We start from the raw sequence: 15,450 nt of genomic DNA, 5'->3' as shown, positions 1-15,450 counted from the left end.
GCCCCTCACACACACCCCCACACACACGCACCTCACCGGTTCATTCTCCCACTCTCCTGCACCATCTATTTGCTACCATCCTATTTGAATAGTGAAACGCTTGCAACAAATTTGTCACACCACTTTACCAATAACATTCCCACTCCTGAATCCCACTCCTTCAGTGACGTAAACAGTGTCAAACAGTGTGCATTTTTAAATTCAGGCTACTGAGACAGAGGATAAATGTGGTACATCCAGATGGACACAGACACGCACGCACTCACAGCATTATCAATTTCACATGATGTTAGTGCTGCTCGGGGAGTCAAAATTTGTGAGTTTGATTTATGATCACCTTGAGCTCCACCTACCACTTGTCATTTTTTTTTCGAGAGTTTTTCAATTCTGTGCAAATTAAATATGACTTGACAAAGCAATAAAACCATAACTGCCTTGAAAGATTCCTTCCATGGAAGCATTTGACCCAACATTTTTTCAGTTCCCACTTACGACTTTACTGTATAATGCACAATAATGGAAGAAAAACTTGGTTTTTATCTTATCCTGTTATACAGTATATACACGACTAGAGGTTTAACAGTACAGCTAATTCAAGGCTCTCAACTTATCAAATCTGCATCTCAAACAACATATTCTACATACAGCTGATTCAGTCCATGGTAAAGAAAGGTGTAAAGATTGGAAGGTTCATAGCAACAAACAGGAGACTACTCAATTTATAAGCAAATGCAGGACTCAAAAACATATTTAAGTATTTAAATCAAGTAAGATACAAAAACCTAGAATAGAAGGATGATGCATCTCTCTTTCCAGCGCATGACCCTTGTGGGTTAATTGCAGTCTAATGCATGGCGGAATATACATGGATTCTGTGTATACACTGTCATAATAAAGTTTCACAAATTTTCTTTTATAATGATGAATGTTTTAATAAATTGACAATGGAAACCTAAGGCCACCTACCCTATTCATGTAGTGCTTCATTTTTACTGTAAGAATAATGTACTGTAATGTGACACTACACTATTGTATTGTGTCATAAATTTGTATTCTGTGCACCATTATCCAACTATGTATGACTGCTAATTAAGATGTGCACGGAGACAAATTTAAATCTTAGAAGCAAGCAGTAGAGGTCATTGTTGCCTCTGGTGAATGCACATAGCTGATGTAACACGCAAAGTGAACAGTGATGAGTGCATTATTTCAGTATTGTTTAATTAGCCTAAGAAGCTAAACTACATATCGATAACTGCATAAAAAACCCATATATAAATAGTCCACACCCACATATAAAACAAAAGAGAGGCCACACCCACACACACAAAAATACTACACCCACATTTGATTTTTTTTTTTTTTTTACACACACACACACACACACACACACACACGTCACAAGCTTGCATGAACAGGGTTAACATAACATTGTGTGGGAGCTGAAACATCATTAACAGCAACAGATACTCTAAAACATAAAACGTCACTGCGTACGTCATTTGTGACTACGTACATAGACCATGTACAACTTATACCAGATTTTATCGATGATCTTTAGTGTTTGTCACGTTAGTGTTGCTTTAGCTGAGTGCTGTGATATTTCTTGAGCACAAGCCTTCTTAATCCTTTGGTCAGGCCTGGAATATATCTGACTAAGACTGTAAGTCCATCCTTGAGCACAGTAAGAAGCTTTATATGGAGCTTTTGTTTGGTTGATAACAGCCACTAGGATAAGTTCAATTCCAGCCAGCAAGAAATACACTTTCCTATAATAGTTAACACTAACATAATATAACACTAACAAATTGGCAAATCATAATTAAGCCAACACAAAAACGTGTCACAGCAAATAGCCTTAAATATGAGGTCATCAGATGTAAAAAAGATTCAAATAACAGCCTTTTAAAAGGTCTAAAGTCTCACAAGCCAAGCGAGAATTCCTTAGATTCTGAATGATAACATTTGATGGATAGTTACATGTTTGACAAACCTAATCACTTCAGTTTGTAAATAGAGAACAGCTGTCAAATTGTCCACAATGCTCCTACATCACAGTCAGAAGAGCTTAAAATTGTCGCTTTTCACTTCTAGGACTAAAAACACTAATATATTACAACCTTCCTTGCATACCAAAGAGGAAACTTAGTTCAGGAAAGACTTTATACAGTAAATTCCAATATGTTCCAGCCATTTATATTAAGGGATGAGTTTTATTTAAAACTCTAAATCTCACCGAGGACGCTGAGAGTGGTGGAGGCTTGAGTGTTGCCCAAAGGAAAAGTTGCCACCTTGCAGGTGTAGTCACCGACATCCGAGAAGCCCACATCCTCCAGCACGATGGTGGCGTCGTGGATGGAGGGCATGCGGTAGGACAGGCGGCGGTCGTACTCAGGCTGGATGGAGATGCCAAACATGGGGTTGTAAACGGCCACGGTGGCCCAGCCGGAAGGCAGGCGCCTCTCCCATGAGCTCTGCGTCAGAGTCAGGTTGACGTCCACTTGAATCCTGCAGCTTAGAGTCACATTCTTCCCCAGCACACCGCTTACATTTGGGGGAACCACCACCTGGCTACCACACACACCTGAGGCAGAGATATATAAGCCAACTATTAGAGATTATTCACCTATTATTTATATTATTTATCAAAATAATATTTTGCATAATTGTACATTTCTAACATTGTTCTTCAGTTGGATAAACAATTACCAGTCACATTTCTCAAAAACAGATCTTTTCAAATCAGTGTCTGCATTCACAATACAGTGCATCAGTTACTGCAACCTCAAACTACTATAACTGTAACATGTTTATTTACATGAGTGGTGCAGTGGTGGCTCAAGTGGTTAAGACTCGGGGTTGTGGATCGAGGTTCAAGCCCCAGAACTGCCAAGCTGCCACTGTTGGGCCCTTGAGCAAGGCCCTTAACCCTCACTGCTCCAGGGGGGCTGTATCAGGGCTGACCCTGCGCTCTGACCCCAACCTCCAAAGTTGGGATATGCGAAGAAATACATTACAACACAGTGAAATTCTATGTGACAAATAAAGGCTTCTTTTCTGTGTAAGCAGAATTGCCAGTGTGTTATACACATTTACACACTTTGTTTACTATTTTTTCAGGATCTGAGAGAAAATCAGTGAAGCAGAGGCTTTTCCCCCTCCATAAACCAGCTAGCTGTTGCAATTTCTCAGATGGCAAAAGCAGAAATAAAACCACGGGGGTTCATTTTAAGAGCCTGAGAACCTAAAATTAATGTTCACCTAAAACTTGCTGAAAAAACACTTACACAAGCCTTTTTATATAAAAAATTAATAAATAAAATAAAGTGTAAAGTTATGAGGTGTGAAGCCTTTACAAACTAACTGGAAGGAAAAAAGTGTCAAGGAATGCAAAGAGGATAAAAATAAATGTCAGGGGAGCGTACTTCATTCTTACGCTAATTTCTCTAGATGAAATCACTTTGCGCATGATGTTACTAACTGATTTTATGAGCCAGATCTGCTCAACTGCAGAAGCAGCAGGTGCTGGGACTTCATAGGGTTAAGTTTACATCTTCCCTGGAGTAATTCCATCATTTGAAAAACCTCCTCTGTGTTTTTCTCTCTTTCTCCTCAGAAGACATCACAGACCAAATTACTTTTTTTTCCATCTGGATAGACACAACAAATGATTATGCAGGCAGATGCCTCCCCTTGCATTGGAAAAAAAAGGTTAAGTACTGATCCTCGCTGTATTCATGTGCCCAGCAGACATCGACTTTGTGAAAGGTGAAAACTAACTACTTTATTTACACCCAATTTGTCCTTTATGCACAATATCATAAAAAGTTCAGTTTTCTCAAAATAAATAAACCAGCAAGTTGTAAGTCCCCAACAACAGATGCTACCAGATAAATAAACCTGTTCAGAAGATGGGGGTGAGGCCAGAACTAACACAAGTCATTACGGAAGAGAAAATGACAGGAAGCTAGTTACAGGTCTCGAGTCTCAAAGCTGTAAGTGCACACGCTAACAATGGCTTAAGTACCTATTAAAAATGTCAAACATTTGCAAAACTGAAGTAAGAAGTATAAAAGCAATAAACGCAACAGGTTATTAGCTGTGACTTTAAAATGATACAAACTATGCTGGAGTTAACAGTAGTGGAGATGCTTATTGATTTCTTGTATAATGAAGCAGCCATGATAAAACAACCCATTGTGTCAGTCTTTGGTTGCGTTCTGAGAGAGAAAAAACATTTGTGACTTTATCTGGTGGCTAAGATGCAACAGTGAAGTCACAGAGCTGATTATTATGGTGTTTATAGAGGAGATCGAAAAGATTACTATGATCGTTTGAATCCATCAGCGATTCCCGGTACTTGAACAATCAATCCATCACAAGTCTAAATGATCCCAGTGAATCAATGTATGTGCACAAATTGCTGAACAGCTAAAGCTGTTTTTTTTCCTCTGAAATACAGGCAATATTAAGAAAATAACCATTTCAAATGTACAAAATTAAAGAAAAAGTAAATAAATATAAATGTATATAAAAATCACCATATTTCCACCAAAAGCCCCAAACCCACCCATTGTTTAGGCTTTTTATCTTGCATCTTTTCCCGCTCAAGAGCAAAGACTTGTTTACTCATAGTAGGACCGTCTGATCCTGAGCTATAATTTTCCTGTTCGTTTGTGTTTTACACAGAAGCTGTGTTAAATAACTAGAAGTAATTTCTAATTGTTTGTGATTAGAAGAACATTAAATTTTAACACTCCATTCTCACATCCTCTTAGTGTTCAAACTTTTTTCCACACTTTGTTATTGGTGCTGTTTTTTTGTGCAACAAGGGGCATGCTGTCTCAGAGCATTAATGACAGAAAATAATTAACATGGGAATACGACCACAGACTTCTCCCTGTTCTCTCCATCCCTCATTTCCTCCCTCTTTTAACCACTCGCTTCCTTTCCATCTGCTACCTTCCACCACACTCGCAACAGTTTTTCCTCTTTCCATTCGTTGAACAAAAGTTTAACTATGTCTGTGTAAAAGAGAGTGACAAGAGAGACGAAGCAAGCAGGGGAAAAAGAGGAGCAAAATGAATATAGAGAGACTGAAAGGCAAAATGCTGCAACAGACCCATGAGACAAGGGCCACATAAAGGACAACCTGTGTGTTATTACACCCTGACTAGTCCAACCTTCCATCCACACGCAAAGCCATACAGGCACACAACATCACACACGCCTCCCCTCACGCACAGGCATTCCCTTCATGTGGCGAGGTGGAGAGAATGATGGAATTCAGAGCTGTGTCTGCAATACATTCCCACATCTTTTATGTATCAGTCATTTGCAGGATGTTCCAGTCAAACAGAAACACACATTCAGTGACCCTGTTGAGGAATGGTGTACTCCAGACTATTGTTTCAAGACTTAATAGTAAGAACACATTGCCTTCACACCTACTGGATCGATCACACCAGCTCACTCGTGAACAAGTTACAGGTTTCTCATGGACACAGTTCAGGAACTTCCATGGAAAGGGTCTGGGAACTCTCCTGGTTCCATTTCCAAGTTCCCACCACGCTGATGGACAGATCTGAAGTAATGCAAACAAACTCCACAACAGTTACAAAAAGAGAGAAAATTGAAGGTGATGTTGCATTTATACACATTCTTGCACAACACCTCTAAATAACATCCTTTTATACATCTTTCCTTAGCATTTTTGTCGCCACAAAAAAGCATGTACTTATGTGATGCTTTTGATTTAGAACTAAAGTATGCCATGCCATATGCAAATCATTAGTAGGTAACTGCTTGTTAGATAACACATGGCCAAAATATTTCAGGAAAGAGAGATGTTTTTGATTGGCCTGTCAGTTAATCAGTCTTTACTTTAGAACTTCCTGATTCCTTGCACAAGGAACCAAACAGGTTTCTGGAACTACATCACATTTGAGGAAAAATTCCCAGGTTCCTGATTGTTCCTCAAGCGGAACTACTTTGTAGTTCCAGGAACTACTTAAGTTCGTGATCCAACGAAACAAGGACATTTTGATGTCCCTGGAACTACACATTCCCCCTTGTGGAACTTTCAGTAGGCCAGGAATTTTTGGCCAACACATTTCCAGTGGACGGAGCAGGGCCTCTGTTAGCATGTAAGGGGGGTGCGATTACTGTGTTTACAAAGTTATTTCATGTGAAAGTTATTCCATTGTCAGATCTGTTACCTTTCTACTATTTTTTTGTAGAAACACTGTGAAGCAACACTGACTTCAATAGAAATTTTCAGATTATGCCAAGAGTAATTTATTGTAACTATACGTTGCCTTTTTTAGTCATTTACCAACATATCTGAAGGAAATGCTATTTTTTAATGACTAAAAAGAGAGTCACTGTGCTTTTCCAGTCATATAAAAACATGCTTGTTGGCTTCAGTGTTCTTCTGAATTTACCCCACTGTATGCCAAAAGCAGTTCAGGACTATACGTCAAACAACCCAGTCCCTATGGTTCTGAAGGCCTTATTTTAGTGAATACACACCTATTGTTGCAATGCCCTTTATTACTACAGGCCACAAAACTACACTGAACACCATACAGGGGTGTTTTGTTCCTCACTAAGGGAACTGGCTTTGATCTCTGTTGAAATCACCACCCTCAAGAGAACCCATCCTCATCTGTGTGTTTTCTTTACATGAGAGTATTTGCGTTCAACAGGATAGCCGATAGCTGACCTCACTTTCAGAATTGAAACCAGGCCTTCGTGAAACTGCTGCATTGTGGTCCACTCAGCATTGCACTTCAAAAGTATCTGGATTCAATCTGTACTTTCCCCGTCTGCTCTGGGATTATCTGAGTCATGTTCCCGATCAGCAGGGAGAGAAAAAGGCAAGGAGGATGATGAGGACAAAATTGAGGAGTCAAATTTAATGCTGCTGCGTGTAAATCAGGAGGAAATGGAGCACAAAAGCATGGCTGGAATGAACTTGGACAAACATACGCGCACACACACACACACACACACACACCCTCTCAAACAATGCTAATTGCAACAAGCTGCCTTTCAGAAGACGTAAGGGTAAATCGGACTTGCTGCGTTGCCTGGCAACGGTCTCCAAACATTGAATTTTGCCGAACTCAACACTCCCAATATGAGCAGGGAAAGAGTGAGACAACAGAATGTGAGGATAAGGCAGAGGAATTAAGAAAAGGAATGAAGGGCATAACCTCATTACAATTTCAAGCTCTGCATTTTACAAGGATTGCTTCACAGAAGTGATGCAGAAGAGAAAATAGCAAATCATGGGCTCAAATGGACAGTCAAACCAGACCTGACCCCATACAGTGCTAAACTAGCTTTTGACAGATTAAAAGAAGACGTGAAATCATGACACATTATTAAAACAAGATGGCTTAATTATAGTTACTTAAATTTATACAATTCATAAAATCAGCCAAACACTGAAAAACCACAAGTGAGGTAAATAATGTTGATTATCTCATTATAGTGGCACCTGTAAAGAGGTGGGATACATTATGCAAGCAAGTAAACTGGCAAATCTCAAAGTTGATGTGTTGATGAAAATATAGATAAGTGTAAGGATCTATGTAACTGGAACAAATTGACAGATGACTGGTTCAGAGCACCTCTGAATCAGCAGCTCTTATGTAGTTTTCCTGGTATGTAGTGAATAGTACCTACAGAAAGGGCAACTGGTGAACCAGAGACTGGGTCATTGGCACCAAAGGATCACTGATGCAGATGGAGGGTGAAGACTAGCTGGTCTGGTGCCACAAAAGAGCTACAGTAGCACAAACCAGTGAAAGATTTCATGCTGGCTATGATAGAAAGGTCTCAAAATACAGTGTATTGCAGCTTGCTTTATATGAGGCAGCATAGCTACAGACCATTCAGAGTGCCATGCTGACTAATGTCCATCACAATAGGCCCTGTCCAGCTAACAGCGCACAGGTGAGCATCAGACCTGGACAAAGAAGGGGGCCTGGCCTGATCAATGCTTTTTGAGCAATGTTCTGCTGGGAAACCTTGAGTCCTAGCATTAATGTGGATGTTACTTTGACATGTACCACCTACCTACACATTGTTGCTGACCAAGTACAGTGCTATTATGGCGACACAGGATAATACGCCCTGCCATGCTGCAACAATTGTTCAAAAACTGCTTGAGTGCAAGGTATAGACCTTGCTTTAAAACTCCCCAGATCTCAAACTAATCAAGAATTGGTGGGATGTGCTGGACAAACAAGTTCTATCTATGGAGGCCTCACTTCACTTAAGAACCTAAAGGATCTGTTACTAACGAGTTAGTGCCAGATACCAAAGTTTACCTTCAGAGGTGTTGTAGAGTCCATGCCTCGACGAGCCAGTTTATATGTAAAGTAATCTTATAGCTGGTTGTTTATCCACCAATAATTGGGATTGTACAATACATTTTAATTTCAGATTAGCTATGTATTAAAGTTAAATTATTATTCAAGTTTTTTTGTTTTTTATTTTTTTGAAGTTGGTGAAATGTGAAGTTGGTGTGCCAGTAAACAATAAACCTAACTGCTTTTAGCTTACTTCTAAAATAGTGCAAGGGCTATTAAATAAAACCTTACAGTGTGGTTAACTCCACCTTTTCTATTTCTATTGCATGCTGAGATTAACAACTGGCAATCATTTCTGCCTCAGGCTTTGCTCTGACTAACTGTTGGTGCCAGAAAGAAAGACAGTTTCAAAAACAGACAGACAGACAGACAGACAGACAGTGGCCAATAAAGAAAAGACAAAATAATGTACAATTTATTATGTCATTCACTAAGAGAACTCCCAGCTTTAACTAGACTGTACATTTTGGAAGATAAGTCCTGGTCTTGTCCTTAACCCACCCTGGTTACAACAACATTCTGCTCCACGGCTCTCTGCTTACAGCCCCTCACTGGGCCCCTGGCTCCCCACCCTCAACAAGCATGTGTTTGATCCCACTGCATATCAGCTCATATCCTCACCTCGTCATGAGAGATTTTCTAAAAGAAAAAGTCTCACCACCCTGTAGATGTTAATGCTAAAGACATAGAGGAGGAAATCTTTTCAAACTGACTACTGCAGAAACCAGCACACCATCAGGGAACAACGAAAGGTCTTTAGCAAAGCTGTCTTGTAATTGTTAACCTACCCTATTAATAACTAAACCCCTAGAGAAATTAGTCTTCCTATGCCTGTAAATGCGGCTAAAAATATTCTTACTGATGATTTCCTGCTTTCACTACATGAGCTCTAATCTTTAATCCATCTCAGAACATGTGTTTCACCAATTTTTTCTATAGCACCCTGAGAAAATGTCATCAGTAAGGAGAGACAGAATATTTCCATGATTGAATAATTTTGCAGCTTTAAAGTGATCATCGACTATGTAGTGAACGTGAGTAAGAATCATGGTTTTAAAACATGGTTCCAATTACACCAGCAAATAAATCCATAAATCATCAGCAAATGTGATATTAAATAGTTAATGTTAGCTATCCTGCCATACAAGGCAAGCCGTTATCTGGTTAATATTATCAGGCTCTGCAAATACTGGTAAGCTTACATCAAGACAAAGAAATGAATAAAGGGTAGTTGATGTTATATAAATGAAATATGCTGCTGGCTGATCAAATTCTACCTGAGTTATAAACTAGGTTAGGAATTTGTTTTATACATTCTGTGCTTTTTTTTTATAGAAAAGTCTTTTAACCTGGCCTTTCCCTCATTGCCACATTATGTCCAATACAAATGTTACGTATAATGTTTCAGCATTCATCATTGTGTATCCTTATTGCAAAGTCATTATAGCAGACAGAGACAGATATATATCAAGTCTGACAGTGAGATTAAGACCACGTCTGTATCTCAGACAATAATACACAGCCCACAAACCGGACAATACTACAGCCTAATACTCAGATCATAAACGCAGTTTTTAAATGGAGGACTGTACATACTATACATTACAGTGGGGGAAAATACAATTTCCTACTATATATTCTAATCTTGTAACATGTTACCATTTTTAGAGTAACAGCTCATTCATAGTATGGAGGATGCTTCACTTAAACAGGTTATTAACAATATGCAATTACTGACCTAGTAAAGGTTTCTGTTAGATGTTTATTTAACAGTTATGCCAGAGATACAAAGTTTTTACAAATATGTATAGTATAAATAAATATATAAATAAAGCCACTATAAATATAGAGTCTTTGGGTCAGAGGGGTTTACCATATAATTTTGTGGCAACAAATTTTTAGTCAGGAGTGAGAAAAAGAGTGCAGCTGGTGAGGAAGTGACCGTTTACAGTTACTATAATGTAAATGTAAATTTGCAGACATTTCACAACAATAAATACACCTATAAAATGTTTAACAGTGAGTTGTTCCTTAGTAAATAAAAAATTGCTTATGTTGGATCTGAAACTCTACTTCATCACACCAAGTAACTGTTTGTTTTCAAAAGTGTTTCATTACATCACAAAAAAAATCCATAGTCCTATAAACCTTGACGAGGACAATATATGAAACATATTTTACACCCACACACATGCACACACCTGCATACATGTAATAACAGGTCAAACACATACATTTATAAATCAATAACACAAGGCAGGAAAGGACAGTGTAAGGAGCCAATGATGCTGACAGCAAGGACACCAAGTCCCCAGTGGAGTCCATCTATTTCCCATTCTGCTTTAGTCAGCTGTCCTTTAATACACACTCCCCACCTGCAGGGTGTGACAGGCATGTGGGAGTGTGACCACGTGCAGAAGGGCATCGGGGTTATACACACGTTCCGTTTACTGTGCATAGTTGGTCACCTCCAGCAGAGCTACACAATGTAACTGTTCATCGTATAACAATGTTGGCCAAATAAAAACCCTATACAACATCCAACAATAAAACACTGTAGATTCACTAGTTTGTCGTAATACATTAGCCAAGCTAGGGCTCTCTATAAATATATCAATACTGTGACAAAATGTCTTACATCACTATGCTCAAAATTGCAGCAGTTGTCGTACTGACTAGCTAAATTGCTGCTCAAAGTAACAATAGATCATTTTACGTTACAGTTTCTGTGGTAACCTCTTATACTGTACACAGGGACTTGTGTAGCAGATGCAGTACATGTGAAAATCACAGAGATGATGTGGTTTTCTGTAAGGAGTCGTTTAACTCACCAGAGTCTCCAGTATCACTACTCTTTAAAGAACAATGTAATAGTTTTCTGACATAAGAGAGTCTTCTGAACTGGGGGTGTTATATTTTATAGTACAGGTGGGCAACATGACAATCTGAAATCAAGAACAATGAGATTATCCTTGATCAAGAGGTCTGCTAGGCCATACAAGGCCTACTTCTTCTCCCCAAATTTAGTTTGTGTTGATGAGGTCGAATTCTCTTCTACCATGCCTCAGTACATTACTCCATTCTTGTTCCAAGTCCAAAGTCTTAGTGAAGTACAGAGTTGTGAGCATACTGCTATGTGGTTGTGGTGCTCTTGGGATCTCACACACATACATCACTTCTTTCTCCAAACACCAACTGAACACTGTTCTATTTTGGTTTTATTTCACCAGAGTGTATTGTTCCAAAAATGAGAATAGTGTAAATGCTTTTAGACATGCCCCTCTGTGTTCTTTATTTAGCAGAGGAGTTTATTGTGAACTGTAAGAAAAGAGATGCCTGCAGTGCAGGTCACCGCTTATTGTTCACTGTGTAAATGCTGTTCCTGCAGCTTCCATGTAGTCCTGCAAGTCAAGTGACTGCTGGCTTCTCTCCTATCTTCTTTATTGTTGGTCTGGCAGCATGTTGTGAAGTCTTGTGTGGTGCACTTATCTGAGAAACATTTGTTGTGGTTCCATGAACTTCCACATGCACATTACATGTGGAGTGTATGGTCCTAAAAAAAATTATCTGTAACTTGCATGAGAACATAACGTTAAAAAACATTATAAGCACTGGGAATATATCAGATAAGAAAAATTAAAGCGTCTGAATATTTATTTCAGTTTAATTTAATAATCTGTTTGGAAATTAAACCCCAAGGACTACTGTGGATGTGAATCAGCTTCTATCCACACTTTTCCACCTGCCATTCTACAATGAGATAAAACCAGAAGAGTAAACTATGCTGGGAAAGATTTATGTGCCCTGCTGTTAAACACTTTTATATAATATATAGTTACATGATCTGTTTCCCTGCATGACCCAAGATTGACTTTTTGTTCAGCCCCAAGAAAACAATAGTCAGATTTTACCATCTACTTACAGAACCTAGTTATAAAATCTGGCATGAACCAGTGAACCACACAGTGTCTTCAGTTTAACAAACTGGAGCTACAGAGGAGGAAAGGCTGAGCAGACAGACAGGTGTGCTTGACAGGAGGGATGAGAAAGGGCAGACTTTTAACCCTGATCCCTCTGTACCCGTCACTCAGACCCACCGGAGCCTAGAGTGAGTACGAGTGGTGCCTGTGTGCGCCAGGACAGACAGGTGAGAGAAACATGCATGTGATTGTGGAGGCCTGTCTAAGATCTCAATGCTACCTACACCTCAAGGAGCTATAAGGAAAAAATGTGAAGTTAGGGTGAAAGATTAATTGATTATTGGGTCTTGTAGGCTGTGAGGGACAAGGAGTTGAGAATTAGCTCATGTGTTTTCTTGGTGTATAGAGTGATGTACAGGCCCTGAGTGGAAGTCTGGATCATTATTGTGTTTAGCAGCAGGCTCCATGTGCTCTCTGGTTTCACATAAAGGAGACTATATACCTTCAGCTGCTTTAGTCTTGGTGGAGGAATGCGTGCTGAACAGTAATAGTCCCATTCCACAGCCCTCGTGAAGATAAATGACCTGGTCTGGCTCCAGTGGCCAAATGGCTGCAACCACGTTAGAGGCAGATGACGTGGAGGTGTTTATTTTGTGAGCCCATGTTTATGTGGAACAAAAAAAAATTGAAAATAAATAAAAACCACTGAAGGTGTTTGTACGATGGGTACTGTGACTGTAACTTCTGCAAAGTAATAGTGTTTCACATTGTAATTTCAATTCAACTCGATTCAAATTTATTTGTATAGCACTTTTAACAATGGATATTGTCTCAAAGCAGCTTTTACAGAACACAATACATAAACAAACATAAAACAATATTATACTTAAAAAAAATTAAAACAATTTTAATTTTTATTATAATATTTAAAATATAATATTTTAAATATTATAATAAAAATATTATATTTAAAAAATGTAATATTCATTTCTGTATTTGTAATATGCCAAATGTGATATGATGATTCACTAGTGTCTTTATGGTAGCTTTGATACTCCAGCAGTTTCAGTAACCAAGAATATACAGTAACGAGAGTGTTCTGTACACGTCACCTTTTATTGATTATTAAATAAACACAATATATTTATTAAAGTACTGTGATTTAGCCCTTATTTAATACCACAAAAACACCTGTATAACCTTAAAATCTCAGTTTACATATAATGTAAATAGGGGCATGACTAATTACATCATTGTGAGTATAAAATTAATATCTCCCCTACTAAACTTACACATCATTGACATGGGAAAAAAATTTTGGTTACGGGAAAGCAAAAGGAAACCAAGATCAAGTGGAAATCTCACAAATGTAGTTGAATAAATATTATTGGATTTGGGCAGTATTGGCAAAGTGCCGACAATATTCTAAAAACACAGCTAAGCTTTTTATTCATCTTGCAGCACAGCAATGTGCCAATGCTAATAATCTTTGATTAACTAAAAATTACATTTTGGTTGACGGCTCTGTGTTAGACTTGACGAATGACAGCAGTAGTATTCTTGTTTGAAGCCTATATAAACCTTAATAACCTGCATTGTGCTGTTAGAGCCGAGCAACAAAGGCTTTCTCTGATGGGTCTTAGTTTCCCAAAACCATGAAAATATTCACTTGGCTAAACATAAATGGAGATTTCAATGAAGATAATGAAACATGATTTCCTTCAAATCTCCCCTGACATTGTGCTCAACAATCATGTGTAATTTACATCATTTAATAATAAGTTTAGATATAGCTAACAACTCAAAGTTTAATTAGTAAAAACTGACTTAATGCTAAGGCTAGCTACTAGCAGCAATAACAGTTTGTCTTTTAAACATTTTGCTCACACTAAATTAGTTATTTATGTCTGTCACTCTAAAAAGAAAACAGCATGGCATAAATTCCTCATAAAGACTTTCCCATGTCGCAAAATGTAATGTTACCTGACTGTTAAAAACACTCCTTCCACAAGTGTTAAATAAACAACTCCTTACAGAAGGAGTGTGCTAATATTAACCTGCGATTTGTCTTGCAGTCAGGAATCTCAGGCCTGCTGCACAAAATACTGTTGCTTTCTTGAAGCAAGTGTTTTTTAAATAATTATGTAATATACTGATGTAAAACGATTTACATTGCTTTTTGTTTTTTTTTTATTTAACCTACCTCAACCAATCAAAATAAACTTTGGTTGCTGGGCAGATTTCACAGTCCAACTAAGCACTACCACCTGTATGAATTTGGGTTTTTCCTAATATCTCTACCACAATTAATATTTGTGAATCCCCACTTAATATTTTGTTTTTATCCCCACTTTTATCAGCGGTATAAATGCTCCTTATGAAGTACATTTTAAATGAATGAATTTTAAACATTGTTCTATGACTTCTCTGTAAGGACACATTTCCAGACCCGAGAGATCAGGATTGTTTGTAAAGAATTGAATCGCTGAACAAAGTGATTAACTGATTCAACAAACCGTTAACCAGGTTACATTACAGGTCTCTAAAATGCTGTTTTAAAATCTGGAAAAACATTCTGGAAAATAAAAATCCCTTCTGTATGAATATGACTAGGGATGAATAGAGATGTTTCCGGAGTGATTTATAATCTGGGAAATATGGTACTTGGAGGCTGATGGTCATAAGTCAAGTCTCAAAAAGTCCTAAAGGTCAAACCATCCCCCATCTGTCAGCTCATTGGTTTCCCATGAGCTGACAAACATGCGTTGACAGAAAACAGGCCAAAATAAAACATGCCTGGTCAATTTTCATACGTGTATGCAAGTTACGTTGTGGTCCGAGCCGAGCTCTCAAAGTTGATGCTCTCACACTGAGATGGCGGTCGGGGAGAGTGACTCATGGGGCTCAGTCAGTGAGCTTCTCGCTCCAGTCTAGACCACAGCGGGGCCAGAATTCTGCCAGACTCTACCCGAATTTTGGCATTCGTACACACGCGCACATTCTCACACGCACACACATACACACACACCACGAGGAGTGCAGGAAAAAGCTTTTATGGCAGCTGAGCTGTTTATAGCATAGGGAACCCCATGTGAGAGATGCTTTTTAATGGACAATGTTAAATGTACACAGCAGAGGACCAGTTCAAG

The 15,450-nt window shown here is 38.5% G+C and overlaps 1 protein-coding gene across 2 annotated transcripts in view; it reads right to left on the bottom strand.

The window, feature by feature from the left end:
- The window catches only part of nectin3b (nectin cell adhesion molecule 3b), a 47,164-nt gene that overhangs the window by 14,483 nt on the left and 17,231 nt on the right, over nucleotides 1–15,450 (bottom strand). Inside the window, exons 2-3 of one of the 2 annotated variants that reach the window (XM_060891244.1) lie at nucleotides 2,819–2,983; nucleotides 2,237–2,584 (exon numbers count right to left, since the gene is read on the bottom strand). In XM_060891244.1, the coding sequence (XP_060747227.1) occupies nucleotides 2,237–2,417 (181 nt within the window). In that variant the 5' untranslated portion in view covers nucleotides 2,418–2,584; nucleotides 2,819–2,983. The remainder of the gene's footprint in view (nucleotides 1–2,236; nucleotides 2,585–2,818; nucleotides 2,984–15,450) is intronic. The other variant, XM_060891243.1, reaches the window with a different exon arrangement.

The sequence above is a fragment of the Tachysurus vachellii genome, chromosome 17, assembly GCF_030014155.1.
Source record: "Tachysurus vachellii isolate PV-2020 chromosome 17, HZAU_Pvac_v1, whole genome shotgun sequence".
NCBI lineage: Eukaryota > Metazoa > Chordata > Actinopteri > Siluriformes > Bagridae > Tachysurus > Tachysurus vachellii.
Note: the sequence above shows the minus strand (reverse complement) of the source record. Positions and strands in the feature narration are given on the sequence as shown.